The sequence below is a fragment of the Opisthorchis viverrini genome (assembly GCF_000715545.1).
Source record: "Opisthorchis viverrini unplaced genomic scaffold opera_v5_757, whole genome shotgun sequence".
NCBI classification, from domain to species: Eukaryota; Metazoa; Platyhelminthes; class Trematoda; order Opisthorchiida; family Opisthorchiidae; genus Opisthorchis; species Opisthorchis viverrini.
This window is the reverse complement of record NW_008752430.1, coordinates 29,054-43,170: the sequence shown is the minus strand read 5'-3', so window position 1 is coordinate 43,170 and position 14,117 is coordinate 29,054. Positions and strand designations below refer to the sequence as shown.

Genomic DNA, 14,117 nt, shown 5'->3' with positions numbered 1-14,117 from the left:
ATTGCAAATCATTGTGGTTGGAAGTAATTTCTAGTTGTGACGTGCTTCATAAGTTGCGGGGTTCACGTAAGTGCTTCTTCGCAAACGCATTATGCCACAGTAAATCTGGAGAAGCGGCAGTGTCAAGTTTCCGACACACAAGCTTTCATGGAAAAACATCGTGGTTTCTACACTATCCGTGACCAAGGCCGACAATATTCGACACCAAATCGGTTCTTTTACACACAAGCATACACCAGTAAAGCCCATCATTTTGAGAAATTTGGGGTTGACATGCACTTCATTAAGCGCTGTGGACTGCGGTTCCGCTTGTCGAAGCGCGTATAAAGTTTTTTTGTCAGCCTTAGATGTATGCTGGTCTGGATGCAAACATATACAATCTATATTTTCAGCTGTGCCTTCCTCCGTAATCTGGTGTTGTCAGAGTCCGCTGTCCTGAGGATCCTGCCCCACAATTCGTGAGAATGGTTTCCATACACGTTTCTCTTTAGAGCAGCGCACACCACAAAAAATGTCCCAGTAAGAATGACGCTTTGAATTCATGGTTGATTATGGCTAATACCTCTCCTCCACACATTTGAAATTCGTCGACGGCATTTACAATTTTTGCATCAATGAAGCCTGAATTAAGGCTGATAACTGGTAGCGGTCCTTAGTAATATGCGCTCGACCTACGACCCACAAGCTTAGAAAAACCTCCGAAAATAAGACGTACTGCGAAGGGAATCATCATCCCGAAAATCACATGTTACAGCTGTATCTAATTTCCGGGCCTTACTGCAATAACATTAGAAGTAATAACATGCAATAATAATCTGCTAGCTATTCCAAACTTCACCCTTGCAGCCACACTGCAATCGCAAAGCGCAAAGCATTAAAATTGACTTTACTTGCTTCTTCAAACCATCATATTACAAAAGAAGAAATACACCGTGATAAGCGTTTCTTCCTCTCGGCCTAAATTTGGTAAAACATTAGTGAGAAATCGACGCGTACTAAATGGTATGCGTGTTTCTGATTTCAGAATTCCCACTTGTGCGTCGTCGTTCGGCATAAAGCAGTTTATCTTAAAAAAATGAGCAAGTACATGCTTTTTTCACACTATATTCCGGATGAAGTGATGGTTTGGCGGAATAAGATTACGCATTTAGTAGAATTACTGCCTTAAATGGGTGCAGATGCTTCGTGCTTTTAAAATTTGGAAGCAGCCGAGAATGCGTAGCAGCATTCACAACCAATAGGTGTCCTTCCATTGATCTTCCAATGCACACCCAATCTCCAAAAACCGACGGACTATGAAGATTCACCCATTGATAGCTTGCCCTCAGGGTATCCGACATTGCAGGCTACATATTGCGGTCATTGCAGGTATAGTTGTTTGGGTTTCAGAGACATAATATTCGAAACTACGTTTCTCTTTCAATGGAACATGGATACTACAGTCATTCACGTGTTCGAATTCGCTACAAAGCACAAATGATTCGACTTGGTGAGAAAAACTTAGTGATGAGATATCTCAACCCGATTCATCTATTATCATTCAAGCTGCAACAGTAAACTATACGGAATCAGGTGTATTGAAAAATATTTGGAAGGGAATAGTGATGGTGCTAATGAGTCAACCGGATTTCTCAAATCGTTCGTTTTGGGACCTAAAAATCAACAACTTTGATATCTGAAGTAAAGTTTGGTTGTATTTCCCGGCTGTGTAGAATAATCATTATGCATCTGAGGAATATTTGGGCTAACCTAATCAAGTGCGGTTTATGGTGAATTAACGGTTGGATTTGTTCCAGTTTTCTTAGGTCAGGGTCGATGTGTAATGTATACGTCCGATGAAGTGTGATTTCCTGCATGTTCTTCCATTCTACATTTGAAACACGACAACAGTTTCCGAGGCACTAATCAACCCTGGCTTTGAACCGACTTAGAATTTTCTACACGCCGGTGGGAAAGCTGTGTCAATCAATTGCCGGATTGAGGTTGCTTACATTTTTAGGGGAAATAAGGACTCCATTGAAGATTGCTTTTTGGAGCTATCCATTATGATGTCTCGCAGTTAGCAGATCTCGAGAGGCTTCCAAAATGCCAGTGATTTGCTGAAATTGTTTTGGAATATTACAGTTGGATCAGACACCCATTGTGTGATGAATAAATGGAAATATCTTCTTAAAGATTAAGGTTTGGTCTGCTGGCGGACTGCCTTATTATACGCTTCCCTTATGTCTCCCGTTTTTGGTCATACGCGAATGATTGCGGAAACTCACGATGCGCAGCACAGTCGCAAATCATAGAAAAAAACCCATTACGCTGCCGAAGTTTTGCCTTTCTGAAAAAACAACAACTCACCAATTTCTTAGAGCTTATATTTTCTAGGTTGCTTTTGCAATTTTTTCTAAATAAGGTGAGAGTAAATGGGCATTAATTGCATAATTTACCGTAATGGATGTAATCAGAATGTTGACCGTAATCATACCGCGAGACGGATGTTTTCAAGTGTTTTATTGTAAGGAGCTTTTCCAATGAACTCAAGCGCTTTTTGAAAGTGTTCGTTCTCCCTTTTCCACGGAAGGTTTGTTGCTCAAACTCCCTCCAGCCTGCAGCTGCGAAGCACACATAAGTGAACAATGCGAGTTTCACGGTTATTCCCAGAAAATTACACAATCATTTATTGAAAATAATGCGTGCCACTGAAGTAGGCAGTAGATATCTATTTAGGCAAGAACCAACAAGTTTGTGGGCTTCCTGGCCGAGCTGGACAATTTCATTGCTACGGTTTCATCATAATTCGAGTCAACATCATCTGTGCGTTATTGATGACGATTAGTTGTTCGGTCGAGCAGTTCCATTGGTTGCACTGTTATCCCGTGTCCTCATTCGCCGATGCCCACGTGTCCCTTAAAGTTAGCGTAAGGCAAGATTAGCCGTATGAAGTTTTGTTCTTGCTGTTACTGTTGTTGAGCTGCTTCGTTTTCAAGCCTTCGTTAATAAAAATCCTTTGATAATCGTTTTTCTGAAATAATCCCAATAGAAGTTTTGCTTGATTACCGCGAAGTTCTGCGGTGCACAATTTTTTCGCTGCCCTCTTAAACAGCGTTCGGACGCAGCTATTACTGTGATTTACTGGGTACTTGTTGTCGTAGTCCCGTACGTGGTTCGTATGGGTCTCTTTCCAGAATACGCAGATTTCAAGACTACCATTCAGACTTGCCGTTCACTAAAACGTCTACAAATTTGTCCATTGCTTCACTCCAGTATGACGTTAAGCTCGATATCTTCTAGGATAGGATTAAGCAGTCGGTGTGCCTAGTGTACCGAATCCCGTTTCATGATGACAGATGTGCCGTCCGCGCCTAGGATCCGGAGGATTGATGATCGGCAGTACCGCACGCTTTGATCTTTGCGTTACGACCTCAGCGATAACTTCTGATATCGGGGATCCAGTTTGAGTCCCTTTCGGCTGTTGGTATGTTTGTCCATCGGAAGTAAATTGTGTCCATGCAAAAGTCCAAAAGTTTGCGCGTAATTTCAGGCTTCATAGTTTCTGTCGTGTTTGGATTATTTTGAAGCAGTTCTGCTATATTTCCCCTGATGAGGTTGTGGTTGTTTGAAGTGAACAGTGATGTCACTTCCATTGGAAATGAAACATTCGCAATCAAATTGCCTAGGTAAGCAAACAAGCCAACGAACCTTTTCGCTAACTGATCTGACAACATTTCCTTCTACATATGAATCATTATGTTGTACAATGCACGATGCTTAAGGTAAGAAGATATTTCTCTAACTTAATAAAATCTAGACGTTCAGGGAATACAAGTTCGCACTATTGTGTGCTTGAATGAAAATATTTACCTCACAAGTTTGTTCAGCTGAGCTCACTGGGGTATCTGGATCGTACACCTTTTGCACCGTAAACTGTAAGCTTCAAATTTCGTTTGCAGCATATGATTATGTTTATGAATTTATTCATAAAATATCAAATAATTATTTCATTCACGAAAATAAATACTTCCAGAAGAAAGTACGGCCCAACCGGGCAAGGAAAATTAAAACGCGCGGTAACTATTTCCCAGTTTCTTGGGTAAGTTAGACTGTATTGTTTTTAATGCAGGGGATAGATCACCAAGCTCCTGGATTAGTGCCTTTTTTTCAAAATTTCCTTTGAAGTTCACCATATCACAATTTTGGGTGAGCAAACCTGGTGCTTAGAGCTCTGTACAGGAACAATTGTCTATATTGGGGCGGGTATATCCCCAAAATATGTACGCGTTTCACTGTTGCAATAAACAAATACATTTAAGTTTAATTTTACGCTTGTTGCGTATTTGTGGAAAGGTATGATCATCTTAGGATGCTCTGACTTTTACCCTTTGAGTCTAAACTATGGTGGATGAGATGGCCATGCTTCATGATCGATGTAACGGAAAAACGATTGAAAATGTTGATAAAACTGCAAACAAGTCTCACAATGCTTTCGGTCTAATTTTTATTCCAAACAAGCTAAACTTCAATACATTTCTATAGTGCGCTCATTTGCGGAAGGAAGCCAGTGAGATGAATATGCTTGCATGCCTAACCGCATACGTAGACGCGAAGCAAAGCACAGGGGAAAAACTTTGTCCTAATAAATTACCGAGTTCTACTCTGGTTAGTTTAACAAAAGACTTGTAAATAGAATATTAATCGTCTTCCAACAGAGTTGTGATACCGAACGCACCAGCTTGATTCCTCTACGCATTAGCCGCCTACAGTGCGACTGTTTGTCTACATTGTGTCTGAATGCAAATTCATTGACCAACGTGTAACAGCGCGACAGCTGGACTGCACGGTATCGGTGGTTAATATGTCCGGCTTTTAGTTTCCTACCTTAAATATTCATGAATTACCGATAATGAGTTTGGAAGCGCGTTTGCTCAGTTGACATTATCTTCAGCTGGAGTTTCACTTTCGGTTTGCCAGTGTGTTGTATTTAGAGGCGGCAATTTAAGAGATTATCTAAGGCACCCAAGTAAGTTCCCGGAAAACGGAGCCTCATTTCAAGGTAAGAAAATCCAGGTATGCATCGGTGACAATGCAACGTGATGCAACGTTTCCGCAGAAGTATTCATTCCGGGATGAAAAAATATTATCAAAGAAAGCTTTTTATTTCAGGGTTGACCAGTGTTTATCAAGTGGACTGATATTTTGAGTCCTAGACCGTTGAATTTGTTGTTCACGCAGTAAAAGACCCGGCTATTTCATACTTTCATTAAGCACTTACTTCGTATACTGCGGTATTGAATTTCATTCTATTGTTCGAACAACTTTGCATTGGCTAACTGATTGGCGCAAGATTTGAGGTTACTTAGATGGAACTTGTTCGGTTGACGTAGCATGTTATCGGAACGACATTCCTCCTCGTATATAAATAATCTTATTGGTAGGAAAGCATTCAAAACACTAGTTCGTAGAATGCGTCCTAAGATAGCAAGAAGCGTGCGGTAAAACATTCTGTATTGCTAATTACCAGGTTATCTGAAGAAACTTATACGCTCTCGGGGAACCATGGCATCTACACAATATTTAAGTTCGTCTTTGATGCCCATATACAGATCGCCGAAAATAAAGGCGTAGCTGTTTAAGTAAGCGAGTTGATCTAGGAGGACTTTTAATTATACATCGTGCAGGAAAACCAACGCGGATTGCAAACTTAGGATGCTACAAAAACTACTGACATGGAGCATTATACATCGTAATCAAACCTCACTACAAGTAAAGTTTTGACATCTAGCAGGACAAGGTTCAGTGTTGTCGTGCCACGCCCTTTACCTGCATCGTAAAACATGTATCCCTTGGTCGCGTTTTGTTTGGCGATAAGCCTGCCCACCCTGCGCTGGTGTTTGTCGTAAAATCCTAGTGTGTTGCTTGTTTTAAAAAACAAGTCGCCGCATTACGAAACTCCACCTTGAGGACCAGGGTATCGTTGGTCTGAACCTCAATCGCTGACCAACCTGGTTTGAGTGGCTCTCACAAATTTCGAACGAACACCCTTCTGTGTAGCTCAGTGAGTCACAGAGGTACGCAAACCGTTGTAGCACGATGAGATCCAGTCTGTTTGGTGGAAAATTGGTGTGATTGGCCGGCACTGAAAATGAAAATAGTCTCATTCCCCTAGACGTACGGGGCTCACGTCACATGCCACCCGAAAGGCCAGTGCTCACGTGGAATTACAAAATTGACATTTCATGCAACATTTGCGATTATTGACGGAATTGCGTAATCAGTTGAACCCTTCGCGTGATCAATTTCCTTCAGTTCATTCAATTCTATATTTTATTGCAGCATACATAATTTCACGCCCGTCCTGTCCTAAAGCGGCGATTCAGGTGAGCTAGCATCAACAGAGGCTAAGCAATTAACCGAAGTTGTGCTCTTATTAGAGCTCATCATGAGTGCTAAGACAGTGTTTATCCCAAGATTTTACGTGTGCACATCTGAGACGGGAGCCGAGCGTGATTGCACCATTTCGTTAGAACGCGCTGCATTCATTTGAAATTTTACGTCTGAAGAGGGGAATTTGTCTGAGCTTGAGCGATGTGGCTGGATATTCTAACAAACCTGCTATAGTCTTTGGTTCCATCAATTTACTCTTATCGGGACTACTGGGTCTTCCTGGCTGGTTTAATAATCCCCCGGCAGAGCTGGATTTCAACCTTTCATTTTTAGGGCGCGAGAATTGCAGCATTACCACGTACGCCTCGGCGGTCAGGTGCCCAAATTCCAAGTCTGGCGCGATGTTTGCTGATGGCGGGATCTGCTAAGAGCAAAACAGTAGCATTCACCATTATTTCCGTGTACTGAGCTTCGAGGATAATTTGGCGAGTGTCAATGGAGAACTCGGTAGTTGAAGGCAGTCTAATCCGGATTTCCCTTCCCATTTCAATGTGACCGTAGGGAAAAAAGGAACTCTAAAACTGGGCCTCCATGTATGAAGTGGTCGCTGTCAAACATCTCCAGCTACTAATCCTAGCATGTTAATTTTTAAACTGGCTCTTGTCCTTTGCCATGAGGGCGCGATATGTCTTGGATTCATTAAAAAACCGCCTAGGATTTACTTGAAACTGGAAAGGAGAAAACATCTCGAGGACAGATTTTTGAGAAGATATGTGAGAAATTCTGAGACCATTTTTTCATATTATGTATATGTATCCAGATTGCTTTCAATTATTTCAAAATTGCAGCATAACGTTTCCTATGGTGATGACCTTTTAACTAACTCAGATTTATGTGCCTTCATAAAAGAGGTTGCTTTATTAACGCGTTACATACAGTGTCTATGAAAGAGCACACTCCAAACCTGCCCAACCTAAGCTCTGGTATTCACAGATTCGCACCTCCAGATGAGTTGGACCACGACCATGGCCGCGTTATTCGTTGTCATCAAGCTAGTGGAGAGGTTTATTCAACATGGCGAAAGGCATTTGAATTATGGATAAACGCGACGGTAGCAAACCAAATCGGCGCAGATCATACTGCTAGAAACCTGCAGAAAGAAGCTTAAGCGCCCGATGATCGACTTTGTGTGTTTTGAGAAATGCATGCCAAATGCTGCCCACAAGATTGCATTCTCCCGCACTTTGTGACAATCTATCTTGCATTGGTGAGCGTGACCCAAGCCCAACGTGACCCAATTTTTAGTGTCCTCTGATGTTAACAAAGAAATCACTTGATAAATAAGAAGGCGAGAGACACTAACAAAACCTGTGTTTTGAGAGCTTGAGGTTACAACAACTAGGTGCACCTCAATCAAGTCAAATACAATACCAAAATAAAAAGGTTCGAACGGAGTGTAAGTTGTTCGTTTGGGTGCACGTAGACGTGTTTCATCTGGCAGACTCACCGCTACACGTTCCTGGATGTCCGCAGTTTTTGTTGTGTTCAGCCGGTCTGTGTGATGCGTGTGTGCGTGTGGTTGGCCGTGTTCTGTTCATATATTTCCAAGACTTCATGCATCTGGCTTGCACCTACAGGAATTCGGCTTTGTTAGGGTGATGTTGTACTTGATGATCATGCTGAAGTCAATGAAACACACTCCCAACGGGAAGTCAGGTTGACTAGTAAAATGATAGGCCAAGGAAGCTCTGAGAATCGCGAGCATTAAAGTAAATGTTCCTCACAGTTATCCAGCAAGCAAGCAGATTTGGGTACCCCGTGAAAAAAGGACGATGCACCATTTTCTAAGCTGTTGCTTAGTTGGCACTTGATCTACTCACCGTGATAGGCAGTAATGGACATTTCCGCGAAGTTCAAAAGTTACGGGTGGATATTTATCCAAACTCCTCCTAATATTCTGAATCAAAAAGGGTTATTAGGTCTTCGGGTTGATAGTTTGTTCGTCAGCTCCTTTGCTAGATGCAATGATATTCGCTTTCAAGAGTGCCCAGTTATCTCACAGACATTTTACGAGGTCGGAACTTTGAGCATGCCATTTTCCATTCTCGGTGGGGGCGTTTATCCGCCAACTCAATTCTCTGATTTCCGCAACACTAATTTATGCAGCATGCAGTGATCTCATAGGCACAGTACCGTCCAACGTACAATCTAGACGGTCATCTCAGAAAATTTCAATTGACACGATTTTCTGACCTTGACTATCGAATCCGAACAACGCGCGAGCCCACAAAATTTACTAAACTTGTTGCACTCAGCTTGTCAGATTCCGGCAGTTTATTCAATCGCTGAAACGTGAGCGCTATCTTCTCCCTTTCGCTAAGGTTATTTTTAGCATAAATGTGTATCATATTGTGAATGGAGTGAAAAAGCTCCCATACATTTACACTAATACTCCGAAGCAATTTATTGCGCAGAGTTGCATTTGCCTCAGTGAGTTCACTTTGGATGATATGGTCACCTGTCTCCTGGTAGTCGGCAATGGGCCCGCAAAGTCTAAATCTCCTTGCTGTAGGTTCGTGCGGGTATGATAGTATGGGAGTGCCTGAAACGGGAGTGTGAAATTGAACTTTATAAAGGGGTGGATGTATTAAGCAAAGTGCAGCCAGTGTAAAGAGTTGAGCTTAAGATAACGCTCTGTTGATATCCTTGTAATCCAAAATCAATTATTGCTCTGCAATTATGACTTCTACGTTTGGCATGTCGGATATTACGAGTCAACCAAGCCCACAGATTCCTAAGATTTCTGGTTCAGCCACCTGATATATTCACACAAAGCAATGTATCAGCTATCCTGGAGATAGAAAATTCGCATGCCGTTTGCGCAGCAGACGAAGGGATATACGGTTGTCTGGCAGACCACAAATAGACATACCCAACATATTAAACTTTCGACATATTGACAGAAGAGCATGAACTACACCGCAATGTGCATGTGCACGAACATTTCGACGCACCTGTGCAAGATCTGCCCATCAGTCACCCCTGGTTCGTGGCCTGCAACGAAAAGCGCAATGCTGACCTAGTGTTACTGATATCCCAGCTGGCATGTGTTAGCCCGCAATTCGCCTTGACCTGCCCTAAAATTTATGACACTGGAGACCAGACTCGGATTGGCTTGGGTTTCCGCTGCTATTAGCATACACCTCCAAGCTCACTGAGGGTTCTCTTAATGCACATATCTGATTCATTACACTTCATTCGTTTGTTAGATTGATTTACGGACTGATGGTTACTAACAACAAAATGGGCTTTACTAAGCATGCCGTATTATACAACGCAATCAAATAGGACAATTTTTGAGACTTCGTAAGTTGTGCATATTAACGTCACGTTATTTCTGTGAGATGCCTCTTTGTTTACGGACATCCAATTTTCATTACTGAATGACGTGAAAATTCGATGATACAACGTTTCTGCATAGATGACTGTTCAAACTTCCAAATGAATAACTTTGAAGGTGGAAAAGGTGCACACAAGCCGAAAATACTCACCAAGGAACAAAGCACAACTTGCTATTTTTCAACTATTGGGATATCTCAGGTTTTGGTTCTAGCGTAAATTAATGTTGCCAAACATTAGAATATTGCAAACAAAGTCCATTTTCCAATCGCGAGAAGTCTCTAACAGCAATTCTGAATGGTAAAACACCCCACTAGTTTCAGTCAATTGCGGATGCTTCCGAGCATGTTATAGCGCACATTGTTGTTCAACGCAAGCTTGTGTGGGAGCCCCAAGCAATGTGACATAGCACCATGCATCCTCGTAAACATACGGAGCTCACGAGTAAAATCAGTGCATATATTCTAACATTTCTGTGCAAATATACCTAGTGAGAGACGTCCTCGACATAAGGTATTCAACGCAACACTGGGAAACTATTGTGAGAAATGACTAAACAAAGGTGCTAAAATTAATGATTTGGTGGAATTAACACGCCGTTTTGCTTTAGGTAAAAGCCAGCGACAAACCTCATCCGGATGTGAAGAGATAAAATTATCAAGGCTACGAAATTTCAAAGCCTTCAAAACTATCTTCAGTAAATTTTGGGTTCTGTTGACGATTTTTTGTTGGCTTGATCCATTTTCAACCATGTTGGCCAACTTGGGTATATTAGATAGGGGCGCCTCAGAATACTGCATCCCCCGACCTAGTTGAGATGCACATATTCAAATAAGAAACAAAAAATAATGTGTTGATAATCATCTTGTGGTAGATACTTTCACTGAACTACCAAAACGCGTCCTAAATCTATCGGGCTACAAGATTATATATAAGCAATAGATTTTTGGATACGAGAACCGCTCAACTCGTGAACGGAATGCCATCGAACGCATTCAAAAGGCACGAGCACTTAGCACTTAGATACTCAATAGCGAACCTGATGAACGTCAATTTCGTTGATCAGCAAACATGCATAACGCCCAGTGGCGTGATGGTTTGCACACCCTATCGATCCAATGAGCTATACTCTGGGGTGCTTTCGCGGCGCTCAGAGTCTCCCGTACCAGGTTGTCAATTTTTACAGTTTCCAGGTCCTCAGGGTGTGTGTTGAAACCTGTGGCGACTTGTTTCGAAATGGTACAGCGTTCGCATTTGAGGCTTCTGGGCCAAATCGTTCGCATGTCCAGATGTGGGCACCCTGATAGTATTGCAGTCCACGTACAACCATAAACCACAGGTCTTGGAATAAGTAGTGACGGAATTTGAACGATTCTCGGTCCAGCGGTCTTATTTTGCAACAAAGATTAAATATTTTGAGTGCTATTAGTTCCGTTCAGCAGTTGTGGCTCCATAGATATCAGCTACGTGAATCTAATTGAGTATGCAGAAATATTTATTTTCCTGGGTAGGAATCGTTACACAGTTTGCCGCACTATAACTGGGGCTGAATGACGCGTTCACTTCCGTTTTGTCAGCGGCGTAACGTACTAACATTTGTGATAAAATTGCCGTTGAGCAACAGCGCTAAATTTACCACATTTTCCGTTTGCGAGTGTTCATCGAGAAAAGGATGACTGGAAATCTTCCAAACCACCGTCAACCAGCACATCACTGAACTCCGTGTAAGGTGTCCAGATGCAACGTTTATTTTAAAATTCCCCGATTTGGAACACGGTCTGTTATAAATTTGTGAGAACCCGCACGTACACTCATGAAACTAAGGCACTCCGCTCTACAGGTGGTTGATTTTCCAACAAAATGGATTTATTTTCCATGAATTCATTGCTTGTCTACTCCCGTTGATTTATAAATTAACAACATAAGTTTTAGGAAGATAAACTTTTGCAGCCGAGCTGAACGCAGGACGGTCGGATAGATCATTCCCATACCAAATGTTCCTCGGTCTGCCACTCAACTGTATTCCGAACAGGTAAAGCTCCATGTGCTTTATGTTTAAAGGAAATGTTTGGGACATCATTTGGCAAATGGAAGAACACTGGGATTGGTCGTGTTAACTGAAACGAAAATGGTGAGCACCAGACCTTTTTTGGCTCGATATATTGAAGACCCTAGTGAACTAGCTGCAGTTAGTGCGCGGATTTCTTGAACGCTGGAGTGACTGCGCCACACTAAAATTAACGCATTTAATAAACGGTGTGTCATTTCTTTCTCGCGCGCCCAAACCAGAGAGGAAAGCCATGATGGGCTAGAAAAAACACCCATAAATTTTTTTCACGCAAACTATGTAGCAGGGAAAAGTATTTTTTAGAAAAACACCATGACATGATTGAGTGCAGGTAAGAATTTTGGGGTAAAGCAACCACAAATTACAATTTCGCAAGCTATATGTATATACAACACAGGGATAAGCGAAATATGAACAACGAACATGCGGGTGTCAGGTATTTTAGAGCGGCTGCTGCTAGAACGAGATTTTGCAGTAACGCCTGATGTGCATCCAATTCGCTGCTACCACATTTAGTCATCCAACAATAATTGTTTTTCCATGCACGTATAGTTGCAGTACAGTCACAGTCACTTGTGGAGTCGTCACCAACAGGTGCATAAAACGAGAACAGAAGGTTGACGTTTGAGGCTGCGGTATTTATGTGCACATTTTCCGTGTATATTGTAAAAATTTGGTGAATGACGCCGTTATGTTGCGGCCGCTGGAACCGCAACTCAAGTGGTTTTGTGCAGTCTTGAGGAACAGAATTCTAGTACAGTATCGTATATTATAATATGGTATAGTATAGTGTAATATAGTATAGTATAGTATGGTGTAGCATATTAGAGTAAGTAGAACACTATCATTAAGCAAACAAGATTTCATGGGGAAGAATCTAGTTCTGGCTCCTCCAGAACGCGGCAGATCGAATTATGGGGAACTCTCTAGGCCAATGATAATGCGAGCTTCAGAAAATGCAGTTAATCTTCTCGAGTTCTCTTAGCATTCAGATATGTATCGGGCGCAAACACTAATGCATACACATTTATAAGGAGAAGTGAAAGCGGGCAAAATGTTTTTTATTCCTATGGCACGGTTGCTCAGATATTCCGGAATGAATTTCAAGCTACTATTGATAATGATGCCATCTAGCTGATCATGTGTTTCAAGCAGGCACACATTGCAAGTTTGTGAATTACGAAGGCGAGTCGTGTAGCTAAGTTGAATTTGCCAAGCACGAGACGTGATTTTGCGGCAGAGGAAATTTTAAGTAAGCCCAAGATTCAATGTTGTAGCTGCTAGTGGAAGCTCCCACAGGTGCGTGTAAGTTGGTGCGACCCGGTCTTATGATTGCGAAATCTTTCTCTCGGAAGAATGGTTTACGTAGGCGTATTTTTTTACGGCAAACTGAGCATTCTTCCTTTGTCTTCGTTATAATGACTTACTGAAATAATGCTAGTTTATGCCATTTTATTTCGTCCCTCTGATTTGAAACAAATTTTCGAAACTAGCTTTTAATACACCATGGAAACCCGCAATTAGATTGGAGAAGCTGACAGTGGCAGTGAGGAACGTTTGCTTGAACTGCGGTACACAAGACAATGTTAGAATTTCAACCAAAGTCGAAGCACATTGTGCCGTAAAACCGTAGCGCACGTTCGGTGCCCAGCTGCCACACCACTCGAAGAGAGCACCGTATAGTGTTATCACGCTTCCTATTCCATGTCTCACAAATATGGTAGCTTTGTATGGACACACCAAATTCAAAACCCATACTATTACAACTGATCTTATCCGCGTCATCGTACCATGTTATTGGAAGACCATGAAAGATCCATACGCCAGGATGAGTGTTTGAGGAATGTCTTCATTATTTCGGACTATAATTGGTGAACAGTTGGTTTAACTTTAGTATGCACAGTACGTCATGCGTGTTCCTGGTTTTAAAACCCCATCTGCCCGTGCCGGTTTGTTTAGCCTATATGGCTTGCGCTCTGATGCTCATAAAACTTTGATTCGGGCTCTTACGAGCTCTCCCAATTACTGCGTGTGCCATTAAGCAATGTGCTTTACTACGCATTTCCTTAATAGCAGCCGAGAATCAGACAAATACTTGAAAGTTCACTCATCCATAGTTTCCTTGAGGGGTTTTATCTTTAAAATGAATGCCAGTAAAATGATATGATTCACAAGAGTGTTTTGGCCATATGACCGGTAACAAACTTATTTTTAAGCGGTGTGGTTTAGAATACGTTCAGTAACCCTCGAAATAATGTGGATCTACTTAAAGCACCAA

At 41.9% G+C, this 14,117-nt stretch overlaps 2 protein-coding genes across 2 annotated transcripts in view; one reads left to right on the top strand and one right to left on the bottom strand.

The window, feature by feature from the left end:
* The window catches only part of T265_15707 (hypothetical protein), a gene marked incomplete at both ends in the record, with an annotated part of 23,755 nt that overhangs the window by 7,885 nt on the left and 1,753 nt on the right, over positions 1-14,117 (bottom strand). The window contains one exon of the mRNA XM_009178990.1: positions 6,598-6,793. Coding sequence (XP_009177254.1) covers positions 6,598-6,793 — 196 coding nt within the window. The remainder of the gene's footprint in view (positions 1-6,597; positions 6,794-14,117) is intronic.
* The window catches only part of T265_15708 (hypothetical protein), a gene marked incomplete at both ends in the record, with an annotated part of 31,512 nt that continues 23,718 nt past the window's right edge, over positions 6,324-14,117 (top strand). The window contains one exon of the mRNA XM_009178989.1: positions 6,324-6,365. Coding sequence (XP_009177253.1) covers positions 6,324-6,365 — 42 coding nt within the window. The remainder of the gene's footprint in view (positions 6,366-14,117) is intronic.